This window comes from Pithys albifrons, chromosome Z, assembly GCF_047495875.1.
Source record: "Pithys albifrons albifrons isolate INPA30051 chromosome Z, PitAlb_v1, whole genome shotgun sequence".
In the NCBI taxonomy this organism is placed as follows: domain Eukaryota; kingdom Metazoa; phylum Chordata; class Aves; order Passeriformes; family Thamnophilidae; genus Pithys; species Pithys albifrons.
In genome coordinates this window covers 17,901,712-17,922,486 of record NC_092497.1, presented here as the reverse complement: position 1 = coordinate 17,922,486, position 20,775 = coordinate 17,901,712, and the positions used below count along the sequence as shown (strand labels likewise).

Genomic DNA, 20,775 nt, shown 5'->3' with positions numbered 1-20,775 from the left:
TTAGTGGGAATGAAATTCAGCATGTTCTCATTGTGGTTTAAAGTACATTACAACAGTTGCACAGTAATCATCAGTGTGTCTCACCTTGCATTGTCAATGGCTTTGAAAGTATTAGTGAGATCTCCTCCCTTCTGAAACGTATTCTCCATTGCTTTAACAACCTCATCCTTTGTTTGATATGTAGTCAAGTTGAAGACAACACGGGGATCATTAGCATACTGAATTAAACCCACCTATGCAATAGAAAAAAAATGTTAGATTATCATGCATTACAATTAGTTACATAGAATTGTGATGCGTACTTATTTATCAGGTTGGAGTACAGCCCTGCAGATGCACACAGGATTTTAATTTTCTTTCAACACATATAAAACCAATGAATATTAACACATGTGGAAAGCAAAGAAATGTAAAATGCTCTTGCACCCTGTATCACTTACGATGGACTACAATATGTTAATGCAAAAAATCTGAACTAGTAGGCATTAAATGTTTCCTTGGTTACTTCTGAAAGAGCTGATGGATAGCAATAATACAAGCAGCTCTGGAGAAAATGAAAAAATAGCAAACACTCTCCAAGCTGACAGCACCTCACTGGTCTCTTCTAAGGAAGGTCTAAAGGTTACTTACTTCACAACACTGCAAACCCTATTTACTTTTCATATAGGTGAAGCTAAAGTCATATGAAAACGTGTATATTTAACGTGAAAATAAAAAAGAGAAGGTGCTAAAGGCAAGGTAAAATGGTGCAGGGAAGCCTGGCTTTTAAGCACTTCCAAAGTAGCCCAAGGAAGAAGGCAGCCTTTGGGAGAGATTTCCAGTGCCCAGTCTTTGTTCCCAGAACTGTTTATGGAAAATGGACAACTGTAAAGACAGAAGATGTGTCAAAAAAAAAAAGGCAATAAAATTTTCCTTACCATCATCAAATGAAAAGGAAAAAAGAACTTGAAGATCAGTTAGTAACCCAGAAGGAAAAACTCCTATTTTAAAGATGCAGCAGTTGGAAAGTAAGAGCTGTATGAAAAGCCCATTAAAAATCTGTTCTACTTTTACCACATCCCCACAAACTAAATTTTAACTACTTTTACACCTAATGCATGAAAAAGATCTGACTCCCCTAAATATAACCTAGACTTGTATTTCAGTTCGTTTATATTTTGAATGAAATTACTGATCTCTTTTGAAATATGTTAGCTGTGAGATAAAATCCCCAATGCTGAATAGGATAACTGCATAATCTGTGGCTTTGGAGGAGGTACTGTACTTAACCTAGATCACATTTGGTTTCCTTTAAAATGGGTTGAGTGGGGGCTTGTTTGTTTGTTTGTTTGTTTTGTCGTTCTCAAATATGCCTTTTTTACTTACCTGGGTTTTGTTAAGGCCTATGTCTAAGCCTTGTACAAATTTTTTCAAAAACGCCCGCACTGCATCCCAGGGATAAATGCTGTTTGACTCGTCACAAACCACTACAACATCTATAACAGAGGAACATTCTGAAACAAAAATAAAAAGTTGACATTAAATGCACTTGTGGTCTTAATACACTCTTCAGTTAAATCCAGTCATATGCATTTACATCTCGCACAGGCAACACTTTGGATCAGAAGGCACTGGCAGAATGAGGACTCAGAAGAAGCAGGTTTTGAGCTGCACGGGTGCAGCGCCTTTGCATACAGAGGAGCCGGACCACGTTCATGTGGTCATGACTTGTCAGTCCTTACATACCAATCACAGGACTTTGCTTTTGGCAAACACATTTTTCAAGAAATTAAAATCAAGAGTCCCTGACACAGTGTAGCTTTATTTTGTTTGATATGGGTTTCCTGAGGGTTTGGGTTTTTTTAATTGAATCTGTTTTGCACATGTTGCCTTACTTTGAACAGCAGGAGAAAAGCTTCGTAGGATCTGGAAACTTGGACTGATTTCAGAACAAACTCCTGTTGCATAGTATTGTCTTCCACACTGCTGTGCCCACAAGGGACCGCAAGTCTTAAAAATAACAACAAAAAAGAAACTATAAAAATAACAGAGTACTTTTCTCACCATATCTACACGCAAACCCAGGACAAGCAGGACGACAGGCACGGAGATACAAACCCACGTCAGGCAGGACGGACAAGCTCGTAGGACTAGGGGAGCTCCCTTGGGTTACCAGACCAAATCCCTTCCGTCAGCGAGGCCCCTTTCCCAGGCCATTCCCAGGGAAGGGCTCCCGGCGCTTCTGCAGCGCCGCCCGTGGCCGCTGGGTGGCGGCAGCGCCGCGGGCAGAGCGGGCTGTGCGGGCCGCGGCGCCTCCGCTTTGCGAGGTGTTTGGCAGACAAAACACGCCACCCCAGCGAGCCCTGCCCTGTCCGGCCCCAGCAAAGGGAAAAGTTTGCCCCTGGCCTCACAAGCCCCTCGGCTACGCGTTCCACGGCCTTGCCGGGGAAACGGTCCCTCCTCCCTGCTGAAAAAGGTCTCCGTGAAAAGAAAGGTTTTCAGCTGGGTCAACCAGCTGGGCCCATGACACCCACAGCTCTGGTATAAGAAGGGTAGGTATGAAAGCACCTGGATAAAAAAGACACATATTAAGAGAATATTTTGTCATGAAGGTGTAGGGTGGGGTGGAGGGGCGGGGATGTGCTTCCTTTTTAAAAGAAAATAATTTTGGAACTCAAGGCAGGGGGGAAAAACACAAACAAAAAGCAAGCTTTACGTAACCTCTGTCCAAGAGTTGTGTAAGAAATGATACCTTCCTTACATACACTCTCTGGTTACCCTAGTCAGGAGAGTCTGGAAAACAGAGAATGCACCACCTCTATTTAGGAAGAGAAGTGAGTGATAACAGCAGTGTTACCCTTTTCTCAGGAACACTGAGCAGGGGGGAGGAGGAGAAGGTAATTAAAGTAAGAAGTGAATGGAAAACGAGCTAAATCACACACTACACTGTCCTGTGTGTGACTATCCTGTCACACATCACACTATCCTAACGTACTTGACCACACAGCAGAGCTTCTAGACAAGAGAAAGGAAGTGTATCTACAGTATAAGAGCTTGAGGTAAGTGCTCTTTTTACCTGCCTCATGAGGCATGATTAATTTTTACCGGGAAAGAGAGGTAAAAGGTACAAAATAAAACATCTATATTGGTAACTATGAAGCTGGAGGAGAATTAATGGTCTTTAAATTTAGTTTAAAGTTCTTTTTAGCTACATCTCATTTGTTCATTTTATAATTTTCTTCTGCATTGGTGGTAATTCAAAAGTGTGATGAAAAAGCAAAAACATTCTAATAATCTTTGCTAACCGTCCCTTAAAAAAATGTCAGGGAATGGAAGAGAGAGAAGCACACAGATCAGGCACTGGCTGATTGCAGGGTGACCGTATGCAGACAGTCAGTGTGCACAGCAAACATGGCTTAAAGATATGTGACAAGAAGCACTTGCTGCTGAGCTGAGAAGTATCATATACACTGTACAGTACCTGGGAAAGACTCCTGTGGAATATAGCATAGATCTGGTCATTCATGTTCAAGAGAGGTCTATTTTAAAAAGCATATTTCAGCCAAAAAACTCTGTATATGTTTAGCAAAGCAAAGGACAAAGGAGAGTGACTATGGGGTGTAGGTTACAGAAGGGAGATTTTACATGCAGTGAGATGAGATTCTTTCAATTAAAGGTGCACCACTGCCCCAAAACCAAGCTGATAGAAACTTAGGTGAGAAATCCAGAAAAACTTTGTTAACCATCAGTGAAATTCTTAAGCATGTCTCCAACAAGACTAAGCATGCCTCAGAAAAATGCAGTGAGTGAGTGGGAAATGACTGCCCTGTATTTAGGATACCTGTGGGAAGCAATCACATGGCATCAAACAGCTGAACGAGTGGGACTCATGAGCACAGACACACCAGACTGGGTCACACTCCAGCCAAGCAGCCCAGGGACTGAGCAAGCAGCACAGACTGAGACAAGGGGATGGAGGCTGAGAGGGGAGCAGCCACAGAAGGAAGAACAGTGAGCTGGGAAGAGGAAGCCTTGCGTGTACCCAGAGAGCCCATCATAGAGGCCAGCTGCCACAGAGTCCTGGAGCAAAGTCCTGGCTGGCAGCAGCATGCAATTACAAGCAGGCATTCTACACATTTAGTCCAATACTTGCCACAATTAAGTCATGGGGCTTTTGATATTTATTGAGGCTGAGTCACAAAGAAGCACCTATCTCCCATACCTCATTCCCCATATGTCAAAAAAAAATTCCTGTTGCCAAAGATGTGACTCTTTAGGTCTTAGCATTCAACTTGTTTTTTTTTTTCACTCCATGCAATTTAAGGAGAGTCAACAACATATGGATAAGGAAATTCTTTTTGACTGAGAGAAGTTAAAATATTAGAAAATAGAAACTTTCCTGCATGAGATATTTTAAAACACTGCAGTTACTGATTAAAAGTGGGTATGCATAGGACATCATTAAGAGTAATTAAAAGTGTTATTTAAGAAAGAGAATAAGATTTTTTTAATCAGTATCTTAAAACAAAAATAAAGAAAACCACTGTTGCTGTATTTTGAAGCTATGAATAACTTCACTAACTCCAAGAGAGCTGCTGAAAAGGTTGGAGTTAGGCCTGCTTTTAAGTACTGGAGTGAGCTGGGCTGTGTGTTAATGAATATAGTAAATATTTGAATATGTTTGTGATTACTAGGAAGGTGCAAGTGAAAAATACAAAGCTTAAAGATAGCCTCAGAACTCTAATTTATTATTTCACTTATTTACTGCATGTGACTCCAATGGACACATCAAACTGAAATATACCTACTCAGCAACAGTTTTAATGCTTATGATTAGGATTATAAAAAAAGCATATTAAACAGACATTTACTTCCGTTTGATTAAGAAATCTGTTTCACAGGCTCCAAGGACAGTGGTTTGCAGTATATACACACAGAAAAGGCATCCTCCTCCAGCTGACTAATTAAACCCTTTGCAGATCCATGGGACTAGAAATCCTAACATCTCAGGAAGATTGTCCCTATGCAAGTGGGTATGGTGGTGGAGAGATTCCATACAGTCTTTTGAAAGCACAATCAGAACTATACAAGACTACCTTAAACAAATTAATGGTCGAAATATCCTTGCATATATTATCTGACTTAAATTACTGATTATTTAATTATATGCCCTTTCATAGGATGTTTAGATAATGACAAAGGAGAGACTTCACAATTTTCCTGATTTTGGACTCTAGGCAATGACAATGGGATGGAATATTTTAAAATATGCAAAAGATGTACTAATTTGAGCTACGTAATAAAATACATTAGACCTGGACTTATAAAAAAAATGTGGAGAGTTTCTTCATTCTCCTCCGGAATTTTGGTGTGGACTGAATACAGTCTTGATACTTACCAAAAATCCTCCTGTTTTTGAGTTCTGTATCAGAGTCAAGCCCAGGTTCATGTCTTCCTTTATTTCAGTCACATTTGGAATATTTATTAAATCTGAAATAAAATTAGACTAAGTAATAACTGAGTAATAAATAAGATGCAGAAGCAATTTAGTGAGTTAGAATTTCTTTTCAAAAACTTGATTTCTTAGAATCTATGACACTTTTTCCAAACGGCTGCATACAATTCTGAGACAAGAGAAAGAATTGTCAAAGAATTGCTAGCCATTAACTATAAACATGAATCAAGTATGGTCATTTAGAGGATCTGCCCTCAAGAAAGCTGCAGGGAAAAGAGAGGATGAAACAATCTACGTATTGCGTAGTTTTGGCTGGCTGAGTAGCTGCAGCTGAACAGCTACTGTTACATTCCTCAGGACATTAGATTCCTCTGATCCAGTATTGGGCTTTAGACAAAAACTTGAACGTGCTCTCCAACACATAAAATAGGCATCTCAGCACATGCTGCTTTCTCATATTTTCATTGTATGTAAACATGAACCCCATTTTACACTTAGTTTGTAAACACAGACACACACCCCTAACTCGTCTGGGGAAGACAGAGACACTTGCCCTTCCAGCAGGCCCCCCCAGGATGCCAGGGAGGAGCCCCTCAATGACACAGAGCCCTGGCTAAGCCACCATCTGGCTTTAGGACCTTCACCATTCCTGCTCCATGGCTGGAGCTTAAAGACCTGAATTGCTTCGGTGGGTGACACTTGAGACCCCAGTGCCTCCAGCAGCTGGCACTGCAGGCCAGATACCCACACCCTGGCCTTACTCCAGTGGCAGGCACCAGTTTTTGCTCAGACAGACACAGGTCTCAGCCGCAGCAGGCAGTGAGAGCCCTTGCAGCACATGCACATCTACACACCCCACAGAGACTGAGAATATGCAGAGATCTAGGTAAGAAAAGGTTTAATAAGGCAGATTGGCCTGGTACAAAAACAACAGAAAAATTAAAAACTGCAGCAAGACTTTACAGCTTACCTTGTAAATTCAATTTTTTACATGTGGTTTTGGACGTACCAACAGGACATGCATATATATCTCCAGTTCTGTTAGCAGGATAGCCACTCCAGGGCGAACCAACCAACAACCTAAAGTAACAAGAACTTCATTAGGTCCTTAATGATACTGGAAAAGTCCAGCAGCATCATTGCATGGAACACTACAGTTAAGAGGTAAAGAGGCTTTCACAAGATAGAGCACCTAGGACATTCAGGGGTAGTAGAATTGTTCAGAAGCTTCACTTGCATATCAGTACACTGGGCAGCTCTGGTGAAAAAGGGGAGAGCCTTTCAGGATTCAGCTGCCTCAAACATGTGTACTGTTTTTTCTGTGACTATATCATAGGTCAGAAGAAATACAGCAAAGACACTAATATGTATAGACACATAAAAATTTTAAAAAAAGTATGCTGGGGATTGAGAGACAAATTATTTATTGTTCTATCAGTTAATGGTTAACTGATTTCTTTAAAGGTATTTTTTCACTGATAAGAAACATTTTCTACAGGATCTGCTCAGCAATAGTCAAACATTTAAGTCTGAGCTGAACACTACCACACCTTGGTAACACTGAGTCAGAAAGAAAATACTGCAGATGGTGACAATATGCTTCATGAAGTCTGTAATCCTGAACAAGAAAGTTAAGACTTCCGACAATTTGTGCCTACAATACAAAGTGATTTGTGTTCTCTGACTCATTCCTTCATCTGCCATAAGGTTTTTCCTCCAATATCCGCACCTCAAGACTCCTCTAATTTTTAAGTGAAAACCTTCACAAAACGGCTATTTCACTTTCTGGCAATACTGCTTAAGAACACCTATTTTTCAACACAAGTCTCTGAAAAATGATGTCAAGGGACATGAAAAAATAAAAGAGATTACTGAAAAGCAAGGACTGGGTATTTGCTCCAGCAGCAATATGGAGTTCCCTTTCAAACAGTACTGTTTATGGTAGTAATTAATGCATTTTGGGGACAGCAAAAGTACAAACAGTAGACCCCAGTACAGAATATGGAGTTTCATTAGAAACCATCTTTTTCAGTTGGTCAATAGGTTTCCTAGAGCAAAATTGTTGTCCTCCAAAATTTTATAGGTAGTTAATTCAAATATACCTTTTACCATAAAAAAAACCCCAAATTTTGTGAAATTATTATATTTCAAAGCAGTTGCTATGTATCATATTAACTTTCCAGGGATTATCTGCTTTTACTGCTGCAATTTTATAACTAGTTTGAATAAGATGGCTATGACAAAATCACATAGTTCTAGATGCAGAAGAAGTATTTTGAGACCTTTTTAGCTTTCTCATAAAAAATATTGCTAACTGCATTTTCTTTTTTTTTTTCACTTTATTTCACCTCAATTAAACGCAAACTTTATGGCACAAGTAACATTATTCTGTTTACCAGTTCAGCTAGGGGTTCATTTTCAGATTCTATTTCTTGTGTGTTAGAATATTTTAAAAATGCAACTCCTTCTCAATTAGCTGGTTGAAAAATTGTGATTTATGCAGGCCACAGGAACAAGATTATGCATACTTTTAGTGCCTCTAAACGTGCAACTCAGGTTCATATAAATACCTCTCTATATAAAAGCAATGTACGTTACACTACCTGCAAAGAGTTCTCTGACCTTCTTCTGTTTCTGCGTCTTTCTGAGCCTTTTCTGCATGGTGGAAACCAGAACCATCACAGCTCTGGACCAAATAACAGGAGCTCATATATGAATCCTACAACTTGCAAACACAGTGAGACAGAGGACTGGAGATGGTCAATAGTGGTTGACAGGAGGAGGACATGGCGTTACACTCTTCTACCTTGTTAGGTACTACAGTTAGGTACAGTTGTAAAATGCTAATTGGGCTGATGGGAGAGAGGAAGTGCTTATGGTTCTCATGGAAACAGGAAACAGTTGTAAAATGAATGGCAACACTGCGTGTGCAATATCTGAAACTGGAACAGCTTTTCAGCGTTAACCATTTTTATAAATACTTGTATGTTTTTCCTGAGTTTCCCAGAAGGCAAACGTTTCAGAGTCCTTACAGGATGACAGCTACTGTTCAAAGAATGACCTTATGTCTTGAAAATACCCTCTACCACCACTCCATCCGGTTATGAAACTCACTGTAAATCTCTGCACTGTGCTAGCATTGCTCTGCAGCCACAGGTTATCCTGAGAGCCCAAAGCACATAGTTTCACTCACAGGCTGAATACCAGAGGAGAAGAGGAAGAGAAGCATGCTAGAGCACTGTCTGCCCCCAAATCCAAGCCTAACCCAAGCCTAACTGCAAACCTCACCTTTGCTATTGGCATAAACTAGAGACAAACATCATCCATAGAGTTAAAAGCAGTTCTCTCTCAGCATGCATAATTTTGCTCATTGCACAAGCTTTATTTGGCTCCTATTTTCCCCAAACTCACCATTAACCCCAACCCAGACATCTGTTTATACCAAGGAACCATCCCTCTTTATACCCGATTCACTTCTACAACTTATTATTCATATGATAATTTTACTTTTGCTAGCCCTGAAACTAACCTTGATGGTCTTGCATGGTACAAACAGGAAAATGTAAGATAAACAAGATGAACTCTTCTAATTTTAAACCCAAATTTAAATCTATGCCAACTGTGTCCAAAGCAAACTTAATTTTGTCTTTCATTTACCTTGGACTCCTCATAGCTCACTGGAAGTTACTTTATTAACTTATTTTATTTTACTTCTTTTAGATTTACAGGGTCTGTGAATCTCAGTGTCACATCTATGTTGTAGGCCAAAAATTGCCACTGCATACACAGAATTTACCATTAGAACTGACTATTACTGACTGATTTTCAGAAATTAACAGAGCTTTTAAACCTCTTCCATTATTTGACTTAACTAGTCTAACCTGTCACCAATACACACCTGAGAAAAAGTTATTAACCAACTTATGCCAAGTTTAGCCCTCTACTTTTCATTGCCAAGCTTAGAAGCCCTAGGAAATAACCTAATTATTATTTCTCTTGTATCCTGTGCCTTACTTAAGCTTAATACTAGCCCTAACCTACATTAGAAATCAGAAAGTCCTACTTGCCTTTGAAAATTAACGCAGACCATTAGGGAGTCTGAGTAGATAGTTACACAATACTGCTCTGGGAAAATGCATGTGTATCTTTTTGAAACATCAGAAGTGAAGACAACAAGAGAGTATCTGGCTGGCATCCTGCTAACTACAAAAGTGTTTTTTACTATGATAAAACAGGATGCACATGAGGCAAAGTGAAACAGAATGTATCAGAAAAGAATGCAAGAAATGAGTACTAAAACACTTGAAAATGCTTGTTTCCAAATAAACTTTACCATGTAAAATGTATTAATTAAGGGTCTTTTTCAGCCATGAGTTACATATTTATTTTACAAAACTTCCTTACATGTCCTTACAAATGTCTTTACACAATGCTACAGTGAATATAATGTAATATTGCCACTGATTTTATTATTCATCTCCTTAATCAGTCTCCAACACTGTATACAAAGCAATAGAACTACATGAAGTCAAATAAAGTTCAGCAGCAGTGTCCTACCACACAAGCTGCAGGAGCAGCAGATCAAAGTGCAACAGGAATTATTTCTGGGAAATTACACCATGACAAAGCTGGTAGTCAGCAACGTGTGATGTAGCAGAAAGCAAAATCAGTATTCATAGTGAAGGGCTGAATTCCCAGCTGTTGTCTGAGCATGGTTTATACTTTCTGGTTTGTGTTTTTGTTTTTTGTTTGTTTTTGGATTTTGTGGGTTTCTTTTCTTTTTTCACTTTTCATACATATGTTCTTTATTGTTTTTTGGGGGGTTTTGTTTGTTTGTTTTCCTGAAACACAAATATGTCTAATAGGAAAATAAAAGTAGAAAGATCCTCTTCTTGCCTTTTGTCATCTTGACTTTTACCTGCAATTACAGGAAGCGATGAGAGATATGAAGACAAGAAAACTTCACTTTCATAGATGCTTCTCTGCACACCCTAAAACACTTCTCACCATCAAAAACTTTTGATCCTTTGAACAAGACTCAAAGCTTCAAAACCTACAGCAAGCTATGTCAAGAGAGTTTGACAAACAAACTTAATAGTCCGAGAAAACAGCTGCTAGAACTTGTCCAAACAGGAAGAACACAAACTGCAGTCCATGTAGTCGGGAAAAGCAAAAGCTGGGTAAGGAACTCGGCATTAGCAGTGGTGCTGGCACTGAAAAGTCAGAGCTGTAACAATGGCAGCCTTCTGTTAAAAAAAAAGTTACTACCCTCAAAAGAATTGAAGAAATGGCCCTCCTCATTAAAATTAGAAAGCTTTAAAAATATACTGATTTAAACAGAAGTTGCTACAGAAATGTGTCTTTTTGGCAAAATGTCTTATTGGTCCGAAGAGGCATCACAGCACCTCCCAAAAATGGCTGCTGTATTTGGTGACCAGAGAGCTGTATGCAATGATTTTTAGAACTATTTTAATGCAATAATTATGTGATACACCAGTAAGTGAACTGCATATTAAGGTGTCATTGCTGACATACGGGATGAAAGTATTTTAAAACAGAAAATTCCCATAATATAAATTCAAAAAAACCAAAACAAAACACTCCCCCTTCAAAAAAAAAATCCAAATTCTTAGCACACAAACACAGCTGAGCATGTGTCTAAAGACACATATGGCTAGGAAAAAGCATTTTTACAGCTATATGCAGCTATTCAACCTTCCTGACCCAAGACAAATATAAAAGCCATTCTCAGCATGGAATAAGTATTGTTATCTTTGAAGAATGAAGCTGCTGTTCAGAACATACACATTCATGACAAACTGACAGAGTACAATCTGGCTTTCTAAAAGATTGTATTTATAAAGTAATAGAGATTTTCATCTCAGTTTAAGATTCAAATACAGGTAACCTCACAACAGGGAGAACTAGAGCGTAAACTGAATGATGTTTCTGTGATGGCTAATTACTTGTGTGGTGGACTGCTTAAACGTTTCTAACTGATGAATTTCTTTGGTATTCACAATTTTCCTTCAGTTCATTATAGAGCTCCTGTTTTGAAATTCCCACCAGATGCTGTGAATAGCTTGAGCTGTGCTTGACTTGCAAGTTTGTCCTTATTTGTGAGCATCACATGCCATCAATGCCCATCAGAGCACAGCAGACTGGTGCCCAATTATCCTGGGTCATCTGACTCAATACAAAAAAGCCTCCCTTGCTGGTTTGTGTCACAGCATCCCAAAATGTACCAGCCCCTTCAACAGTCCTGTGCTCCCATTTGGACTGTCTTTCTTTTCTCTCTGAAGTTAACTCCAAGCAAAAGTTAAAACCTACTGCTTCATGGAGTACCAATTCTGCAAAAATTCTTCTCTATCATTTTCTATAGCTCTTATTGCCTCAGGAGGTGCACCTCCCAGAAATGCAGCTGAATAGTGTAACTAGCATCTGCTATATTTCTCTGTTCTTTCTTGAGAGAGTACAGCAGGATTTTAAAGCTGCATTTTATATTGCACCTTGTGAATTTATTAGCAAAGACTAGGAAGGGATGAAAATTCTGGTGGATCTCAGATTCTGAATAGTGTGTCTTGGGCAGAGACAATGAACAGCCCCACCTACTGTGCCTGGACAGAGTTTTCAGTTTTCTTGCTGCACAATGGTGATCTCTTCACAAAATCATATGATGATAAATGCACCCCTCCGACAGAAAGTATCGCCCTGATCTTATGCAAAGCTCAGAGTGTTTATCTTGCTCCCAGCCATGTCAACAAGCACCCTGTGCATGGACTGCAGCCTCTGCATTTACTATAGGAGAAAACAAGTGTTCTTTTTGGCCTGGTGTTGGTTTTGGTTGCTTATTTTTTTGTTAGTTTTTTTGTTTGTTAATTTATTTGGGTTTTGTTTTTAAAAAATGCACACAGGAAAAAAAATAAAGAAAATGGCCTAGAAATTAAGAGAACAGGAGAGTAAAACATGACTCACTTTTTTTTTTTAAGCTTGCCTAATGATTGAAAGAGAGAGAATAAGAATATTTCTTCACTGAAGAGTCTCTATCAAATCCCAATTACTCCAATACGAGCTGATAAAATTTTTCTGACTTTAAGAGCTAGGTCAGACACCATGCATTGAAATAACTAATGATAAAGTGCCTATATACCGAAATGTTTATCACATTCAAAATAGTCATATACTTAAAAAAAGATTAGTTGAATTCAATGATCTTAAAGGTATTTTCCAACCTAAATTATTCTATGGTCTATAAGATAGAAAAAGTTAAACATTTTCCTCCCAAACTCCAGCACACATTATCCAAGAAAGTGAGTATAAAAGAGGAAAACACAGAACATAAATAGCTTCGGTGAGTCATCTATTGCTTCTGCTACAAGATTATAGAAAAGCTCAGAAGAGATATAAAACACAGTGCCATTTGTCCATGTATGAGGCAAAAGCATTCAAATCACTTCAAGCAGACATTTTTGTTCTCCTTCAATGTCTTTACACAGAAGTTGGGGTTTTTTTGAGTTTGTTTGTTGGTTTGTTTGTTTTCCAAAAAAGAGATCTCTGATCTATGGGTGACTACATACATAATTAAAGCAGGCAGAAACACCGTGAGAAACCACCACAGCATCAGATGAGGGGTGGGGGTAGGCTGGAAGCCTACCCAATGGGTGGAGAGGAAATGCCAAGTTTTTAATTCAGAGTATACAGCTCTGCTCTCCTCTTACTTTGTCTCGTGGTCACTGGCTTGAGGAACTGGTGACATGTAGGTGGTCGCACGTGTTTGCATATGCAGACAGTTGAACTGCACAGTGCTCCCAAGCAGCACTATGCACAAGTGTCTCAGCTGGCTCATTATTTTTGTATGGACTTTGGTTCTAAAGTTCAACTATAAAATACATTTTCATGTGTATTCCTATGAATTTCAGATTTTTACATCTTACTTTCTTTTTACTGAGAAAAGTTCAGGTACTGTGTATCCATCTATGTGCTAGTTTGTGGCTATTTTGATTCTGACACAGTTTCAGGCTATGGAGGATGACGCCTCTGAAATGTCTTGGCTTATGATAATATATGGCTTTGCACTATAGACTTTAAACCAGGTACACACCAGTAACCTCTTGAGAGTTCAGTGGTTCTCAACTACTTTTATAGACATATAGTCCATACTGTGACAGACACCGTAAGTGTTGTGGCTGCTGTTACTGCAGAAGAGGAAACAATGTCTTCCACTAATGTGCTTACTGGGTGTGTTAACGTGTTGAAGTTCTTTTTGAAATCAATATTCCTAGAAAAAAATTATTTTACTAATTGCTCATCAATCCCAATGTTGTGGCAACAGTGGTTTTCAGGTTAAATTTTATGGCACAAGAGATGAAGCAGATAAAAAGCTTTTGCTAGGTTTGTGTTATTACATACAGCCAAATACACTACCCCTTGAGAAGCACATGGTTAATACTGTATCAGACACAACATTATACAAATTTAAGTTAATTTGATTTTAATAATCACAACTCCCCAGCCTTAATCATCGTTTTAACCTCAACAATGTTAAAATCAAAAAATTATATAATTATATAAAAACATATATGTAAAGTGTAACAAAGATGCTGTTAGTATAGGAAGAAATGAAATGAGAGTTAAAATTCTACAGAATTTGCAAATCTGGGAAAACTGGTGTATTGGAGATAAAGGATTAACAGAAAGTAACCTGCAGATTGCATAGTGTTAAGGAAAAAACTCGGAATGATCACATGCATATGTCTTTAGAATATCTCAGCTTTTGTTTTAATAACATTAAGTATTTATTTGCAAAAATATAACTCTAGTATAAAAAGGAATTAGCTGGAATTATAAAAGAAGCATAAAGAGTTGCAATGTTTTTTTCCTTAACCTTTTAACTGTTCATAAAAGAAGCTCTTCAAACTGCTTACCATTTGCCTTTTTCATTTATAAACTGTTGAACTGCATATCCAAACTGTTCTTTTGGCGGACCAGAAAATATTTTTGCTTCCAGGAGCCCAACATTGTAGGCTTCACAGCAGTTATGAAGAATGCCTGTTAACAGAAAGGTTATGATTAACGCAGAAGCAATTAAAGAAGAATTTTGATCCCAGTGAAAAAGGCCCTTCATCTGTGCCAGCTCCCCCAACAGAAGAAAATAAATATAGCCTTTGACACATGCTTGAACAAAACAGCCTTTTCGTTACAGTACCCTGCCCATGTGTAATGCCTGTCTAGCACCCTTTACATATGTTGTAATACTCTGGGCAGAGATAAATCACTCATTCACTATTTGCCTTAACAAAAGTTGCAGCATTGCTAATGGGAATGTTTTAGCTGAATGGAGGTAAGATGTACGATTCAGAGGTCTGTTATCCTCCTTTACCTTAAGGTGTAACTTAAATTTGTCACACAGCAAACACAACAGTCTGATGAAGTACATCAGAATCATAGAGTCTTTTAGGTTGAAAAAACCTTTAAAATCATCAAGTTCAACCCTTAACGCAGCACTGCCAAGTCTGCCACTAAACCCTGTCCCCAAGTTCCACATCTACACATCTTTTAAATACCTCCAGGGATGTTGATTCCACCACTTCCTTGAGCAGCCTGTTCCAATGCTTGGCAACCTTGTCCAGGAAGAATTTCTTCCTAATATTCCTAATATTCAGTCTAAAACTTCCCTGGCACAATTTGCCCACCTGGGCACACACTGGCTCATGTTCAGCTGCTGCCGACCAGCACTCCCTGGTCCTTTTTCACTGGGCAGCTTTCCAGCCACTCATCCCCAGGCCTGTAGTGCTGCCTGGGGTTGTTGTGATCCAAGGGCACGACCGGGCACTTGGCCTTGATGAACCTCAGACCACTGGTACTGTGCCATTGATCCGGTCTGTCCAGATCCCTCTGCAGAGGATTCCTGACCCCCAGCAGATTAACACTCCTGCTCAAATGGTTGTCATCTGTGAACTGACAATGGGTGCATCAATGTCCTCGTTGAGGTCATTGATGGAAATACGAAGCAGAACTGGCCTCAAAACTGAGTCCTAGGGAACATGATTTGTGACTGGCTGGTTGTAACTCCACTCGCCTCAACTATCCAGGCTCAGACAAAATGCCCTGACTGCAACCACTAATACCATTTGTATTCTAGTTTGCAGCACTGAAACAAAAATGAGATTATCTGCTGCATCAGAAAACCAACATTTTTGAGTCATTTCATTATCATGCCAGAAGATTTTGTTTTCAGTCCAAACAGTCTGAACAGTTGTCCAAACAGGAAAACTTAGAAATACAAACATATAAGGTAGAACAGCATTAATCATGACAGAACACTACAACTCTACTTAGTTGGGGCCATGGTATTTATTGCTTTTCCTTGGGCACTTGTGTGCCTAGGCATAAGGGCACACCACTCCATGCCATTTTGGAGGGAAACAGCAATGTGGGCTGGGAACAAATCCAAAGTGTCACGATTTTGTAGTGCATGGGGGACCATTCCTCATTCATAAAGGACCTGATTTCTTTCTGATAAAGATCTGTAGGTGGATATCTAGGAGAATTTCTGCTACAGAAGCTGCAGGGGAAAGGCTAGAGTCTCCTGAAGTACTCTGCTGTGAGTAGATAATTTCTTCCATGGCTCGGAGTTAGAAGGACTGAGACAACAGCCCAGCTGTGGAACACCTTATGGCTCCTGACAACCCTCTAAACATAGCAATGATGTAAGAAATTATGACCTATGGTTGCACTGTAGAGTACTCTCCAAAGTTCCCAGGTAAGACCGGTTCAAAGAGTTGCTCATGAGTTAAACAACTTCCTGATGTTTCACCTCCCCTCCTGTATGCCCAAGCAGAATAAGTTTTATGTGCTCTACACACAAATATGCCTCACGATAGTTATTGAGTCATTGTGTCATAAAGCGGCAGCGTTTTTAGCAATTCCTTGTAACAGGGACCCTTTAAGGGCAGATGGTATCTTAAAAATATAAGCAGAAATTCTAACCATTTCTCTTGTTTTGATGGGCAGAGAGCTTACTGTTGGTATCACTCTCCTTCAGGTCTGAGACACAGCTTTGGAAGAGAGGTTAACAGGGATTGTATCAGCATAAAACAGCCCACCACAGTAGCTTAACTGTAATAGTAATAACAGGATCATAGTGAAAACACTAAAATCACTACCACAGGTTCGCAGACAAAGTTCATGACCTGTAAAAAATGTCAATGTGTTTTGTACTGTTACCCATAGAATAGAAAACACAAATGTCACTAGCAGAAGACTAAATACAGCTCACATAGTTATTACTTTTTTACCACAAACTCAAAACAGGAAATCATATATTAGTTATCTCAAACAACCACTATCTACAGCCAACCTCCGGAAAGCAAGAAATCACCCTTTGCTAAAAGTATAGTTCCTTGAGAAGCATCCTTAGAGATAAATATATTTCCTGAGTCATGCTATTCAAGACTGGGGAAGAGTATGTGTACAGACTTATCACTCTGCATTTTGCAATCCTCTTGACAGTAAACACAACCTCACATAATGTTTATTTCTGGGTTTTGGGGAGAGGGAAAAGATGAGTTGAGTTAGGAATTCACTGCTGCCAGTTATTCTTTTGTGTTCTAATATACTTGTATTTTATCAAAATATTTTGCTCATGTCACATCCTAGGTTAATTTTTGTGTCTGTTATTAAATTCTATTTTCTTTGGTCAGTAATTGTAGGGAAACAAATGTCATATGAAGAATGGGAACAGTGTTGCCGACAATGGATGGAGGAGTATGGAGAAGAAGCAGAAACAGTGGGAATTGGATTTGAAGCTCCCAAAGTCTGAACGCTCAAAGATTTTGCACGGTTTCCCCCTGTGCAGTTCCTGCACCCACTGTGTTCCTTCCCCATCTGTATGTCCCCATGCAGTTTCTCCTAATGGGCCATGGTGCTGGGAGGCACCGGTGCCATCTCTCCTGGGCTGGATCAGTCCCACCTGGGCACATCCCCTGCTGTGGGGCTGCCCAACTCCCACTGCCGCCACAACAGGCTGCTGCTACTCCATTGCCCAATGACAGCTCCATAGCCTCCCCGCCACTGCCGGGGAATGCCGCCACTCCTGTGCCATGCCCACACCTGCAGCCATGGCATCCTGGACCTGCAAGCAAGTCCAAGCCAGGGCAGCACCTTCTGGGGACGCCGTCCCTGCCCGCGCTGTCACTGGTCTGTCGCAAATGGCGTCTGTCTCTTCTGCCCGTTCTGCCCCAATCCCCGAGCCCTTATTGGTCAGTTCTCCTGTAACTTGATGGGTGTTTCCCCAATGGCTATTTGAGCTGTCAGTTATCTAGTTTACCCCTCCCTTCACCCAATCGTGTCCAAGTTCCAGGACCCTCCCCTCAGGCCTCCCCCAACCAACTTCTTATAAGTCAATTCTGCCATTAATGAAGTGCTTTTTTGGTTCACCCTCAAGTAACCAAGTATAGTTTAGCAGTACCCAGTTCTCAAGAGGCTATGGCAGTGCTATCCTGCCATGGAAGTACAGAACTCTTCACATGGTCCATATATTGTATATAGAAATAAACCCTGGCTTTTGAATGAAGAGGCAGAAGTATCCTAGAATGATAAACAGTTCCAGTTTGACCCCAAAACCAATGAAATCTAGAGAAAAACTCTTGACTGCCTGGACACTTACAGTTATTATCAAATGACACTGCTGAATATCTGCTGTCTGAGTGCATTGCCCAACTTCAGTGCAAATACATGGGAAATGTTTCTGATTGGTCCAAGGTGAGAGTTTTGTTAAATACTACAGTCAGGGCAAAAATTTCCTCCAGAACTGGATAAAATTACAGGGACTAACTGTCACAGCTAAGACCCCAAAGGAAAGTCCCACGCTGATTCAAATTCCCCTAGGGTGCTGTGGCAAGTCAGATGTGGTCAACACAATATGTGCTGCGTTACATGTTGCCTGTTGATCTCCCACTTTGTCCTCCCATAGGCGCTGCAGCATCCATCCCTGGACCTCCCAGGGCCACATGCTTCAGCTCTTTGTGGTTTCTCTGGGCTTCATCACAGCTTACAGAAGCCGTGCTCTTTTCCTCTTTCCAGCCTCCCATTCCTTCTACTGATTGAACTATTTCACCCATCCTTCACATTTACTACTGGGGCTTGATTTTATACCTTTTAATAATTTGCACTACTGCAGCATCTGAGCACTGCCCTTTGAGAGCAAGGATGTCCACCTGGAATAATGAAGTGGTTGCAAGATCACAGGTCTCTTCAAAACTGCCTTTATTATGTTCGTTTTCTGGACAGGCAGCCAGTCAAGGACAGTGAAATCAAAAGAGAAAAAAAGCCTCTGAAGACACATCATTATCTGCAATAGTCTTATGGATCAGCTTTCATGACTTCTTTGCAAAAATCATAGTAAAAATGCTGGCAAATACATTCTGACTCAGCATGAAGATTTATCAAGTGAACCACAGTTTCAACATATTTCAGTCACATTTTAAATTCCACAATTTTAAAATCATTGGCAGATTTTTTGATATACTCCATACAAACCTGCCTTGGTTTGGGCCTGACAAGTATGCACTCTCAATAATATACTAGGCACTTTCCTGCCATTTTCCACTATTTTATATAATGCTTACGATGTAAGAACAACTCTTACCCATTTTGTACATCTATTTAAATACAGTATCCAGAATAAGAAATTCAAGCATTTGCAGCCAAAAAAAAAAAAAAAAAGAAAAAAAAAAGAGAGAGAGAGAGAGAAAATGCTGTTTCCTTTAATTCTATTTTAAGACTGTGCAGAATAAGAGAGTCTCTTATGCATTAAAATGGGGCCAATCATTGAAGCATCTAGGTTCAAAGTACTGTATATTCTAGGCTGGAACGATTCAGTATCTGTTGCTGCCTTCAGGCAATGAACTTTGATAATTTAAGAATCTTCAAATAAAGAAAACTAATTCACTATCTGGATTTTAATAGCTTTTGGTGACAGACTTGTACTTTGTGACCTGATGATCATGATGAGAGATTAGTTGGGCAAGTAAAAATCCACTTCCTAATTCCTGTCTGTAAATGGCACTTTATTTACAGTCAAGTAAACAGACTGTGTGGAACAAAGGAAGCTAGATACAAGCCTGAAGATTATGAAAGCCCGTCTGAAGACTTCAAAAGCTGCAGTTTCTCTCTGAGGACTGGAAAGCGGGCTTGGGCCCTTTGATTTAAAGAGGACACCTTTATCCAGCAGAGTAGCTCACAAAATCAAGCTTGCAACAGAAAAAAAAATCCTAATCGTTAAAAGAAACTGTAACTTTTCCAACAAACTCCAGCATCTCTTGGCATAGCATTTTTTGCCCAGGAGTTCCCATATTTTACAAACTGCATTATTGCAGTGTAAGCCATAGGAGCTGCAATGTAGGACTATAGCTGGTTTTATACTTCTGCACCAGGATGTTCTGGCTTCTAGCAGGGTGAAAAATAATACATGTTAGGACTGGGCACCTTTAAGCCTCGACGTGTGGGAATTCTTCTGTAACTATAAATGACATGTCTAATGATAACTCTAATGCCTTCTGTTTACTTCATTCTGTTTGCAGTACAAGCTGAAGCAAGTTTTATTGAAGTAAAAGCTTGTATTAAGTATATCCAGTTCAAAATTGTTTTGATTTTGTAAGCAAAGCTCGCAGTTTAAAGTGACCAAGCAGAAAATATATATTTGGTAACCAATTGTTTAATGCTGTGATTATAATAGTTGTCTGGTTGAAACCCCTTATTCAGATTGACCACCATATGAAAAAAAAATTCTGTTGGATGAGAAAAAACAAAATCAGATTCTTGGGTGTTTGATTATTTGGTTTGTGAAATAAGTCTATATAATTCTAAAAAAATACCCTGAGCATACCATTAGTCTGTATTTTGTATGATAAGTATCATAATAAATGTGTCATTTTGGTTTTAGTCTAAATGGTACATTATCTTTTAATCACTTTTTCCTACATTGCAAGGTGATGTTCCAATTTAAGATCGCATTATGTCACATAATCATACAGAGTCAGTTATGCCAAATCTCACCTCTCATTAAAACATCCCATCAAACATCCCATCAAACAGAGGCTTTTACTGCTGTTGTTATTTACATCTTACATCAAACAGGTCTATCAATCACAGTATCAAGAAAAAAGAGGAGACAATGGACTTTGACCACTGAGTCTTTAAGGATCCACCACACACTAAGTAGTAATTTTGAATTTATCTGGTATTAACCTTGCCAGTAAGAAACTTCATTACCTTTTTTTCCTTAACAAAATGGTGTCCACATCTTTAAACAACTATTAGCTGTAACACAAGGAAAAGGT

At 39.4% G+C, this 20,775-nt stretch overlaps 1 protein-coding gene across 2 annotated transcripts in view; it reads right to left on the bottom strand.

The window, feature by feature from the left end:
• Positions 1 to 20,775, bottom strand: part of ITGA2 (integrin subunit alpha 2) — a 66,398-nt gene that overhangs the window by 32,512 nt on the left and 13,111 nt on the right. Inside the window, exons 2-7 of one of the 2 annotated variants that reach the window (XM_071580759.1) lie at positions 14,359 to 14,482; positions 6,405 to 6,514; positions 5,378 to 5,469; positions 1,875 to 1,989; positions 1,366 to 1,493; positions 85 to 233 (exon numbers count right to left, since the gene is read on the bottom strand). In XM_071580759.1, coding sequence (XP_071436860.1) covers positions 85 to 233; positions 1,366 to 1,493; positions 1,875 to 1,989; positions 5,378 to 5,469; positions 6,405 to 6,514; positions 14,359 to 14,482 — 718 coding nt within the window. Of the gene's footprint in view, positions 1 to 84; positions 234 to 1,365; positions 1,494 to 1,874; positions 1,990 to 5,377; positions 5,470 to 6,404; positions 6,515 to 14,358; positions 14,559 to 20,775 lie in introns of those variants that run through there. The other variant, XM_071580758.1, reaches the window with a different exon arrangement.